A 12,168-nucleotide genomic window follows, 5' to 3' on the forward strand; every position below is an offset into this window, starting at 1 on the left:
ATCAAACTTAAATAATATTTGAACGATCCTCAACGTATTAATCAATTACTTTATTGAACAAATCCCTTATTTGGAGTCTTAAAGAAAAATAAAAATAAATGAAGTGTCTAATTTCAATGACTACATTATACACATACTGGTGGAGAACTTTCATACCATACTTCAATTTCTTTGCATGCCTTTCTGGATGGAACCTATAAATATTGTAAAGTGTTTGCGTGAGATAGAGAATCTATGACCCTTTGCAGAGTACAGAGTCAAATTAATAGCTAATTGAATTGAATTCTTTCTTTTTAACCATCACGGTAACTAAATAGACATTGCAACAAGGTATGTTCAAGGTAAATGTAAATTATTTATCTGCTAATAAAGGCTAAGTTGTGTGGGTCCCCCAGAGAGATGTGTGGTTTGATTATTTTGCTTTGTAATTAATCTTTCTATCTTAGTGATTAAGCCTATGATAGAAACGTTGATCCTATACCTAATTAACCGGGAACCTAATCTCTCTGCTTGAGTGATTATTGATCCCTTGTTTTCCTCGATAAAAGAATAGGTGGATCAAATGTCCTTGTCCTTCTTTTTGGCTTTTAACTCACTTACTTACGGTACTGTTTAGTTGAGAAGTGTGCCATCACCAACCAGGCACACACAATTAAGCCTTGAGGTGAAAACGAGATGATTAATGTGACTTGAGCTTAACTGCTCTTTTGAGAAGAATTTGGAAATTATGAGTGTAACAATCTATGTGAGTGTGGCTTATTTAGCAAGCCTTAACGGTTGATTAGAAAATGCCCTTTTCTTATTACTTTTTCTTCCTAAACGAATTTAACGACATGGAAATGCTTGAGCCTGGAAATTATCTTTTTATCAAATTATAAATTTATTAACTATGTAAAGCTTGAAATACATTCTGATTTAATTTTACTACTCTCAAATTAAACTCGTTTGCTTTCTAGTGTGTTTGAATTGCAATTTGGAATCCCAAAACTATGATTCGATTAAAAGCTCTAATCATGGTTCAAGACTTTTTAGTGATAATCAAAACACCCTTTTAGTATTCTGTACTTAAGTTTACAAACATAAATTATATATTACATAAAAATTAAAAGCTCTAGTCATGATTTAAGACTTTTTAGTGTAAATCATGTTTTGTAATTAATCACGTTTACTTTTTTAACGTAATTTTAGGTTGCCTAAGCACAAGTCCGAACACATTATTAATTTGGTATAATATAACCCATGTCATTTAATTTACACTTGTCAACGACTTGTTTCCATTTTCACTTTTCAATTAAATACATTTTTTTTTCAAATTTTAAGGTGACCATTATTTTGCAAAACAAATAGTTGCAAAATGTCTGAATAGTAGACGTTGGGTGCACATGGAAAAGAAACTTGTAATTAGGGAGTACGAAATGGGACACGTAATTCAGACAAAACATGTAAAATAAAAATTAACGTTAGTGACACTCCAAAGTACAAGAAAAATGGGACCATACAGAGTAGGTAAAATTGAATCCTCTTCTGGTATGCTTCGTTCTGAAACATGGACACACTGATCGGATAAACCTATTCGACCAAACATTAATTTGTAGTTTGTATCTGTGTCTCTATATATACTAGTAAGTTTAGCATGCAGTTCATTGTATCTAATCCTCTCTTATCATCCAAACTCAATCACTGCGTCCTGAAATACTATTTGTGCAGAACAAAATGACCACAACTATTCCTTCATCACATTCATTTTTTGTGGCATTCCTCTTTGCCACCAGCTTCCTTTGGTCTTTTCCCGAATTTGCTCTCGCTACTTCAAAGCATGGAAGTGTCACAAGGCACTACAAGTTTGATGTAAGCATTGTATACATATATACATTTATACCATGTACACATATATGAATCTAGTGAGAGGTCTAAAGTGAAATGAGTTAATGGGAAATGCTACTAATACATTATGACACTCTTTTGAATATACTTTTTGACTGAAATTTATTAGAAATCACTAAAATCTATGGGTTTTACTTATTATTTAATTAATAAGTCACACTTATGATTTGTAGTTTCTAATAGATTTTAACTAACAGTAGTGTATTCAAAGTGAAATAAGTTAACCTTGACCACTCAATGCAGTATAAACTAGCCTAAATGCTGGCCAAGTTGTACACCTTTTTAGCAGAAAAAAGAGTGCTATATATGAATCAATATTTTATTATTCTTGCAGATAAGGCTGAGAAACATTACGAGGCTGTGCCACACGAAGAGCATGGTTACCGTGAACGGAAAGTTCCCTGGGCCTAGAGTTGTTGCAAGAGAAGGTGACAGAATAGTGGTAAAGGTGGTTAATCATGTTCCCAACAATGTCAGCATACACTGGTATGAATGATCTTTTATATATATATATATGTTATGCATCTTCTAGCTAGGATATGTCCATGCACATGCAATGGATTATTATTTATATGGCTAGTAACTAACGTATATATCTTATTGACAATAATGATTTTGGATGACAACAAAAAACAGGCATGGAGTGAGACAGCTTCAAAGTGGATGGGCAGATGGTCCATCTTACATAACTCAATGCCCCATTCAAACTGGCCAGAGTTATGTGTACAACTTCACAATTGTTGGACAAAGAGGAACCCTCTTCTGGCATGCTCACATTTCATGGTTAAGAGCCACTCTCTATGGACCCCTAATCCTCCTCCCTAGGCGCAACGAATCTTACCCATTTGAGAAACCCTACAAGGAAGTTCCCATCCTCTTTGGTACATGCCCCAAACCATCATCAACACAATAGAATATACACATTTTTTCTAATTTAATTTAACACAATCATTCATATTTTTAAAAGAAAGGATAGTGAATGAATACAAATAAAGAAAAAAGCTTTCTGATCATTATTGCTTTAATGATTGAAACTTATAGGTGAGTGGTGGAATGCTGATCCAGAGGCTGTTATTGCACAAGCCCTTCAGACAGGGGCTGGCCCAAATGTCTCTGATGCCTACACTTTTAACGGTCTTCCTGGACCCCTCTACAATTGCTCCAACAACGGTAACAGTTTTGTTTAGTTTGTTAGTTTTGTTAAAAATATTAGTGGGAGAGATTTGAACCCACAATCTCTCCCTCCCTCCTTCACTCAAGCCCCCTTTGCCAACCATCAAAAACAACCTTATATCTCCCAATAACAGCTTGTTAAATCTATGTTAACCAATTTTGACCCAAGGAAAGATAAAGAAAAACTACTTTAACGTAAAATAAGTCTCAAATTTATTTGTACAAAAGAAATTGACTAGTGATACATATAAAGAGAATATGTTCTAAATTGTTATTTATTTGAATGCTAATCACTTACTGAGAATTAACAATTGGTTTTGATGTGCATGGTGGACAGAGACAGACACAGAAACAGACACGTTCAGGTTAAAGGTGAAGCCAGGGAAGACATATCTTCTTCGTTTGATCAATGCTGCACTCAATGATGAACTCTTTTTCAGCATTGCAAACCACACCTTGGTAACTGTTGAAGCTGATGCTACTTACGTTAAACCTTTCGAGTCAGAGATCATCGTAATAGGGCCAGGACAAACCTCAAACTTTCTGTTAAAGACAAAACCTGAGTACCCAAATGTCAATTTCTTGATGCTAGCAAGACCATATTTCACTGGCATGGGAACTTTCGACAATTCCACAGTTGCTGGCATTCTTGAGTACAAGAAACCGCTTGTTGCTCCAAAAAACACTATTCCCACTTTGAAACCCTCTCTTCCAGCCATCAATGACACTTCCTTCGTTGCCAACTTCAGTAGTAAATTCCTCAGTTTGAACACTGACAAGTACCCTGCAAAGGTGCCTCAAACCGTTGACAAGAGCTTCTTCTTCACAATTGGACTTGGAACAAGTCCTTGCCCCAAAAACCAAACATGCCAAGGACCAAACAACAGTTCAAAGTTTGCAGCCTCAATGAACAATATATCCTTCACTCTTCCTTCCATAGCACTTCTTCAGCAACATTTCTTCGGCCAAGCTAATAATGGCATTTACACCACTGATTTCCCTGCCATGCCACTCATGCCATTCAACTACACGGGGACCCCACCGAACAACACAAGGGTCAGTAATGGAACAAAGACTGTGGTGATACCCTTTAACACAAGGGTGCAAGTGGTGCTCCAAGACACTAGCATTTTGGGAGCTGAGAGCCACCCTTTGCACCTTCATGGCTTTAACTTCTATGTTGTGGGTCAAGGCTTTGGGAACTTTAATCCTAACACTGACCCTCCAAAATTCAACCTTGTTGACCCCGTTGAAAGGAACACTGTTGGTGTGCCCTCTGGTGGTTGGGTTGCAATCAGATTCCTTGCTGACAACCCAGGTGACATTGAATTATGACATAAAATATCATTCCTTAGCTACCCTACAATTGTTGCTCTCCTTTATTTATTTTCATCACTCCATAGAGCACAACATAAATTTTGTTAGATTCTTTTAAGACTCCTAACTTTTTGTTTAAGCTTGCACCATTGACAAAACTTTAGGCCTGAGTACTTTCTTTTCATCTTCTTTTTTCACTTTTAATTACAAAATTACTAATTTATTTTTATTTTGTTTTTTTGTTTTGAATATTTCTATATAAAACTACAACAACAACAACAAAAAGTTATTTTTACTGTTTTGTGTTTCTGTACAAATCTTTGAATATAAAGAAACAAATAAAAAATAAAGTAATCAAAAGTGAAAATCATTTTCAAAAGTAAAAGGGTTCCTAGTTTTCTAAATATTTTTAGTTTTATTTTTTAATCAAATTTAAATTTTACTTCGATAGTTTATGTTGAGAATATATAAACCCCAGTACTACATGAATTATCAAGTAGAAACTCAATTTCTGATTGAAAAATCACACTAAACACAATTAAGAAAATACATCTATTTTTGTGCATTTTTTTTTTGGAGGAGATGCACATTATTTAACTTAAATGTGTATGACTGAAACAGGTGTTTGGCTAATGCATTGCCATTTTGATGTCCACCTTAGTTGGGGGTTGAGGATGGCTTGGATTGTTGAGGATGGGAAGCTACCTAATCAGAAGTTGCCTCCTCCACCAGCTGATCTCCCTAAGTGTTGATGATTTTCTGGACCACTGGCATCTGCAAATTTTTCCTTCATCTTTCACACCATTTGATTTTCCATTAATTCTAAGTTAATTTCCGGATTTTTGGTTTGTCTACTATGAAAGAGTGAAGAGTCATCACCGGCATTGGCGTTTCAGTAATTTCTTTCTTTGTATTAATCTGTCAGGTTCTGGATGACTTTTCTATACCTCCACCTAATTTTCTAGTGCCAATAAAGTAGGGGGTGGCTGGAGTTATACCATCCAGAATATCAATGCATTACTTCCCTTAAAAACTTACCTTGATTGAAATAATTTATATTTCTCATTTCCTCTTATTTTCTGACCTTGCAATTTTTCCGCTTTGTCAAATGCATATCCTAATGTATGTTTGTATCATCCGATCCAAAATGGCTAGGAAGCTAGCTCGTTGATGTTGACAATCGTTCATTTTCCTTTTCCCTCGTAACAGAACTGAGGATATGCATTTTTGATAGTAACATCCTACTATTTAGCTTATGATAATATCAATTACCAAAGTACAGGATAATTCAAATTTATGAGAAAGAGAAATAATAATAATAGACTCTTTAACACACTCTCTCCTTAGTGTAAATTTATTGAAAATGATAAATTTGGTGGATTCCAGGTCATAATTAATGACTCTCTCTTCTAATTTTATAATTTTTAATAAATTTTATAGAAATAATTAGAAAGAATTTGAAAGAATATGCTAAATAGTGTGTTCATATCCTCTTAAGAGAAATTAAAAATGTGATTACATATCACATGTAGATCGGTCAAACTACATAATTTCTCTTTTTCTAGCAACATAATCTCGAATCATGCAATATTTTCTTCTCATTTAGATGTATCTCTTAACAAATTCTTTTTTTTATCATGCTCTAACACAAACAAATTTCTTTTTAGCTTCTCTCATTATAAAATTAACTCATTAAAGTAAATTGATCAATACGGTAACACTTGATTAATCTTGTTGTGACTTATGTGAACCCGAAGAATATAATTATGGTGAGTGACACCATGGAAGGTACGACAAGCCGTAGTGGTTTCTTGAGTGGTGATACCCAAGTCTGTCTTGAGATTTTACGTGTTCATGGTGAAATATTAAATAAGACTCCCTTATATTTAAGTATTTACAAATATACAGGTAATAAATTACTCTTAGGTTATTATTTTTTATTCGAATTATATCTCTAAAAAATTGCATACACCTAAATATTTATGTATAAAGTAGACATGATAAAGAGATAGATCAGGAGACAAGTTTGACTCTCTTTATTCCCATGTGTACAAAAGATAAAAATGATTTAAAATAGATAATATTATATTTTTAAACCAATTGACACTCTTGTCAAATTTTATCGAGTTTGGATAAACTCGCATGGATATATATTTTTAAAATATTAATTATATTTATGATTTAATTTATTCTTTAAATTTAATCCTACAAAGAAAATTCTGTATCTTTACCATTATCATCTATCATTGATAAAATATCATTTCATATTAAAGCTTATATATATTTTGTTCTTTATGAAAATACTAATTTTAATTTTATTTCCTATAATTTGATATTTTTTTTTGTATTTCTTCAATTTGCCGATATATCAAAGAGTTGAAAATTCAATCAATATGAACCTATGATTGTAAAACATTAGGAAAATTAATTATAAGAGTGACACTTTCAAATAACATGTCCCATTTTAATTTGAATAAAAAAGGAGACATAAAATAAATAACAATTTCAAATTATTTATGAGACAATATAGAATAATATTGAAAAATTATTACAAAATTATAAAAAATTTAAAAATTTGGACTTCTTTTAGTCGTGAGCCCAGTACGGTTGCACCTCCGACGACCCTAAGGATCAGCCTTGGTTACTGAGACTTTGACAATCAAGTTAGAAAGCGTTTTAGGGGTTGAGTTATTCATACATGAGAGGAGTCTCAATATTTATACATATCTAGCCGAAAAGTTTGTTAGATTGATTTGTGTTTCATGTAAGAAGATATGTAGTCAAATGCCTAAGTGTTTATTACTTCAGCGCAAGTGTCTCTTTTACCGCAACATAACCGGGTTATGCGTGATGCTAGGGTGAGTTTACTTGTCCTTATATCCTCTTAAGGCAATTTTTCCATTTGTCTTAATCGTCAATAGGGTGGGGTAAGATAGCCTCCACAACAAATCTTATTGAATATTTTCCAAACTCACTGTCATTGATCAATTTTACATTTGTGGTTGATTAATCTCAATTACATTGACCAGTACAAAAATCAAATTGACCATTTATTACTTTATTAGCTTGATCTGTGTGGAAAATTAACCCATTATAGTAAATTGATCAATCTCCTAACAATTGATTAATTTTATTGAATATTTTCCAATCTCATATTGGAGAAATTATTAGATGATTCAATACCATCACGCTATTTGTGATCCTGAGTTTTGACTAATTAATAATCTCATAACATGGACTATTAAATATATACTCACTAAATTAAAGATATACTCACTAATAACCAAACAAAGATTAACGGTGTTGTTCCTTAATTTATCCTCCTTAATTCTTTTTTTAAAAGATAATCTTTCTTAATTTAAAATATTAAATTATCCATGTGTCATGTGATTATTGGTTAGAATCATAAGTGACATACTGGGAGTGATTTCTCTAATAATTTATTCTCTTATTGACATTAATCAATTTTACATTTGTGATTGACTAATTTTACGATTATATTGACCAATAAAAAAACCAGATTCACCATTTATTACTTTATTAGCTTGATTTACTGGACCATTGGATTGTAAATGTATGATTAGGATTTTAACTAACCTGATGGTTGCTGTAGAGGTTTTTAATTTGTACCAAATACCTTGTACATTTGAAAAGTCTTTGGTTGCGTAAAGTTGGTTTATGATCTAATCCTTGCTTTAGCTTGGGCATAATGAAATTCAAATTTCATTTGAAGTCCTGGTTTTTTGTTTGTGTGTGTGTGTGTCAACGTATTAATTCTCAAATTAACCCAGCATAAGAATGTTCATTGATGTTGATGGTCTTTACAACTGGGATAACTCCTCCATTAATGCTTGTCTCACATAACCATAATAGAAATAGGTTGACCGTAACCAAAAATTCTGTCTCAAGGTTAACCGGTAATAATAATTTATGCTTCTATCTCTCCAAAGGTTAGTGGCCTCTAGCTAATTCAAGATGCAATATTCATATATGGTTGATGACAAATGATTACGTCCCATTAATTTTGTCTTTGTATAAATAGAGTAATAAATATTTGTAAAGATTTCATGTTGTAAATAGAGAGAATTGAACACCAACTTAAAAACTTTAAATTGAAGCTTAATATGTAAATGCATCACACTTCATATTTAATTAAAGTGATTAGTTAATTTCCCCTTTTACTCACTACATTTTGGTGAAATCTTACAAAGTAAAGTCTAATAAATGGTTGATGTACTAATTACGATTAACGGGGATGGGCTGAAGAAAAGAAAATATTCAAACTCTATAATCGCACTATCGTCAAGTTATGAATTACACCTAAGCCCTTTATGAGATCTAACTTGAGATTGCAAATTTCCCCTTTCCGAAGTGTCCAAAACGAAAAAAAGAAGATACTTCAAAACTCAGGTCTGGTAACTTTTTTAACATTTTGAACTAAAGAGTCAGCCGGTACTTTTGTTTTTTTATGGGAAAAACGAAGAAGGAATGTGACTTGCATTTCCAATGCAGATCCAAATACTTTTAAATGATGATGATGAGTTGAAGCAGTTGAATTAAATATCCCTATGCTTTACCATAAAGTAAACAATCCTTTCCTTCTAAACACACAAATATAGTGAAAGAGAAATATATATATATATATATATATATATATATATATATATATATATAGAGAGAGAGAGAGAGAGAGAGAGAGAGAGAGCTGACACAATCATAGAGTCTGAGGTGGGATTTAGTACATGAAAACTTTTTGAGGATCCTGAACCAAAAGTGAAGCATGCTTTTAGTTTAGTTGTCATTGTTTAACATTAATCTCAAACTAACAAAAAAGATAAATCAAGATTAGAAGTGTTTTGCCTGGAGGGTGAAGAACTGAAGATTGACTAATACTTAAGTGGAGTGTGTGTTTGTGTATGTATACATAAACAACACATATAGTTTAAGCAATGAGTAAATCAATCTTATAAGTTATAACTCACCTTATATAATTGGCAATTACAAAACGAATATATTTGGGGGGGGAAAACAGATCCCTTCAGCATTTTGCTACTATAATGAAAAGGCGATCTAAGGAGATTCCTTCAAGAATCCCCATGCTTGTGCCAGCAAACTAACATGGCTACACACCTCCTCATGATGTAAAATCTGGCTTTGTGTTCCTTAGCTATGCTGGTGCACTTCTTACCAATGGAGGGGTTCTTCTGTGAGAAGCTCCTAGGAATAGTGGTTTTGGAAGTGGAGGAACTCTTTTGGGATAAGCTCCTGATCAAGAGAGGGGAGTTTGAAGAAGAAGAAGAAGAAGAGCCTCTTGTTGAGCAACTCCTTGAGAACAATGATGACTTGCTGGATGATGTGCTTGAACCTGCTTCCTTCTTTGACACCTTCCACTTTTCATCCATGAAAAACAAAGGAACTGTAATATCTACAACTAGCTATGGGACAGAGTGTGTGTGTGAGAGAGAGAGAGAGAGTGAGAATGGAAAAGGTGAATGTTGATAGGAGAGAAGAAAGAAAGTTGGTTGAAGTGGGACTGTGTAGTGCAAAAAAAAGGTTCATAGGGTGATCATAAAAAATTCTTGATGAGATTCGATGTTATAATGAGCTAATTAAATATTATATATACACATCAGATACCTACCTATATATACTTACTCATCATATTATAAACATTAGTTTTATTAATCACTTAAAAACAAATTGAGCATTTCATTTCTTTCTGTCTTGTGTTTTTTTCTCCACTTTCTCCATTCCTACTGTTCACTGTGATGTTAAACTGTGTTAGCTGGGCTGGAATTTGGAAATGAAAAATTTGTGCTTTTGGTTGATACAGTAGCTTTGGGACTAATACAAGAAACCCTGTCCCATATAAGCTCTCATTTTTCTTTTTGCTTGGAGACAAACCTCTTTTACGGTTCCAAAATGGGAAATTATTTATTATAATGGTCCATTGTAGTTTGTACACCAATATTACCAATGCTGGAACTTTCGAAACTGTATCACTTCACAAAACTAGTGAGTGTCCAACTTGCTCAAGATGCTCTTCTTCCCTAAGCAGAAAATGTGCACATGGATGGATGAATTAATCAACCTTGACACTGATGAGCAATTATCCGTATTATAGTAAAAAAAGTGTGTTTGAACTTTGAATTAGAAGCCATAATGAGAGTATCTCAAGAGCAGTGTTGTTCATGATCCATGTCTTATTGGTTTAAACGTGACTATTATTTGTCAATTATTGTCATGGATGTAAACGGTTTTGAAATTCGCTAAATATATGATACGCTGCAAAAGAAGACAATAAACTTCCTAAACAATATTATTTTCACTCTCACCGTTTTTTTTAAAATTTAATTTGTAACACTATTGTGAAAAGGGAGAGAGATAATTTATTGGCAAGTGGCTGATATGGTCAATCAATTTATGATCATGGCAATAACATAAAACTTAATCTGCTTCTTGATTCGGTGCTAAAGCATCTTTTTCTCCCTTCCACCTTTGATATAGATATAGGTTTTTCAAAATTTTCCACTCTAAAGAAAATACGCATCCCTTGCAGAACCTACAAGCTGATCCTGCCAACAATTTCGTGACAATCACAAGCACTTCAAATTAAAGTATATTTTAGGATTTAATAACGCCCCTTATTATTGAATTCGTTAATTTATTTATTGGAGGTATCAGGTATGGATTCACAGGCACATGACAACTACGTAGCAAGAACAGTAGTTATCAGATTTCAAAATTTTCAACCTGAAAATATTGACTGAATTTTACATTTTCAACCAGAGTGAGTCTTGCTGAACTTAACACGTGAAGGAATTTTGTGTTTTAGTCATTTTTGTAGTAATATCATAATAGAATTTGCCGCACCCGGCTCTGCGGTAACAGAATGCAGCTATTTATATGTCGCAATTGTCAAATTAACAAGAAAAAAAAAGATAGGAAATGCAGCTAGCAATTTATTTGATTGAGACAGCTATTTAAAAAAATTTAGAAGGAATTTAATATTAGAATATTTTTGTTTTTGTTTTATATATATTTTTTCACTTTCATTTCCTGTGTCTCTCAAACTCCTAATAAAGAGAATTTTTAAACACCATTCTATGATCTGACATCTCCTAAATCTTAACAAATCGTATATTTATTTTAAAGAGTTGACCTTAGAGGTGATTTTTCATTTGAAAAACAAACACCAAAAGTACATAAAGCATTTTTTCCATCTTTGGCTGGGCATACATGCATATAGGATAAAGCATTCTAGGGTATGATACTATGATGTTCACTGAGGACTTTGTTCTTATTTATTTTGTGTGGATGGGTGGGAGCTAACGAGGATATGTTCCTTTTGGAAAATGATACTCAGTATAATATACTATTACAAATAAGTCTTTTTAAGTCGATTATTGGGGTCATTTTAAGACGATTTTCACCCGTCTTAAATAGGGGTGTCTTAAAATATGATGGTTTATACAACGTCGATTTTTAACCCGTCTTAGTATATCAGTGTTTCCTTAGAATTTGCATGACTTTCTACATCGGTTATGCATATAACCGTCTTAGAAATGCATTATTGTAGCTATCTTTCTACATTGGTTATGCATATACTCATCTTAGAAATGCATTACTTTACCTGACTTTCTACATTGGTTATGTGTACAACCGTCTTAGAAATGCATTACTGTATTTGTCTTTTTAGATCGGTTATTGAATAACCGTCTTAGAAAAACAACATTGTATATTATTTTCTACATTGGTTTTACAAATAACCACCTTAGTAGTTGTGTCATTCTA

The 12,168-nt window shown here is 32.8% G+C and overlaps 2 protein-coding genes across 2 annotated transcripts; one reads left to right on the top strand and one right to left on the bottom strand.

The window, feature by feature from the left end:
* Positions 1-1,632: 1,632 nt before the first annotated feature.
* On the top strand, positions 1,633-5,449 carry LOC100811833 (laccase-2). Its single transcript, XM_006592126.4, has 6 exons — positions 1,633-1,848; positions 2,219-2,370; positions 2,521-2,765; positions 2,926-3,054; positions 3,395-4,375; positions 4,996-5,449. The coding sequence occupies exons 1-6, from the start codon at positions 1,714-1,716 to the stop codon at positions 5,124-5,126; spliced, it is 1,773 nt and encodes a 590-aa protein (XP_006592189.1). The 5' UTR covers positions 1,633-1,713; the 3' UTR covers positions 5,127-5,449.
* A 3,637-nt stretch (positions 5,450-9,086) lies between these two features.
* Positions 9,087-9,938, bottom strand: LOC100805059 (cell wall integrity and stress response component 1). Its single transcript, XM_003539611.4, has one exon. It carries the CDS (start codon positions 9,774-9,776, stop codon positions 9,459-9,461), a length of 318 nt encoding a protein of 105 aa, XP_003539659.1. The 5' UTR covers positions 9,777-9,938; the 3' UTR covers positions 9,087-9,458.
* Between the last annotated feature and the right edge of the window lie 2,230 nt (positions 9,939-12,168).

This window comes from Glycine max, chromosome 12, assembly GCF_000004515.6.
Source record: "Glycine max cultivar Williams 82 chromosome 12, Glycine_max_v4.0, whole genome shotgun sequence".
Taxonomy (NCBI): Eukaryota; Viridiplantae; Streptophyta; class Magnoliopsida; order Fabales; family Fabaceae; genus Glycine; species Glycine max.

What these genes read in the sequence shown, in the direction of transcription:
- LOC100805059 (XM_003539611.4), bottom strand. Translation starts at nt 9,776, where the DNA reads ATGGATGAAAAGTGGAAGGTGTCAAAGAAGGAAGCAGGTTCAAGCACA.
- LOC100811833 (XM_006592126.4), top strand. Translation starts at nt 1,714, where the DNA reads ATGACCACAACTATTCCTTCATCACATTCATTTTTTGTGGCATTCCTC. An exon ending in CAAGGCACTACAAGTTTGAT is followed by an intron (nt 1,849 to 2,218) that starts GTAAGCATTGTA and finishes TTATTCTTGCAG; the next exon opens with ATAAGGCTGAGAAACATTAC. An exon ending in AACAATGTCAGCATACACTG is followed by an intron (nt 2,371 to 2,520) that starts GTATGAATGATC and finishes AACAAAAAACAG; the next exon opens with GCATGGAGTGAGACAGCTTC.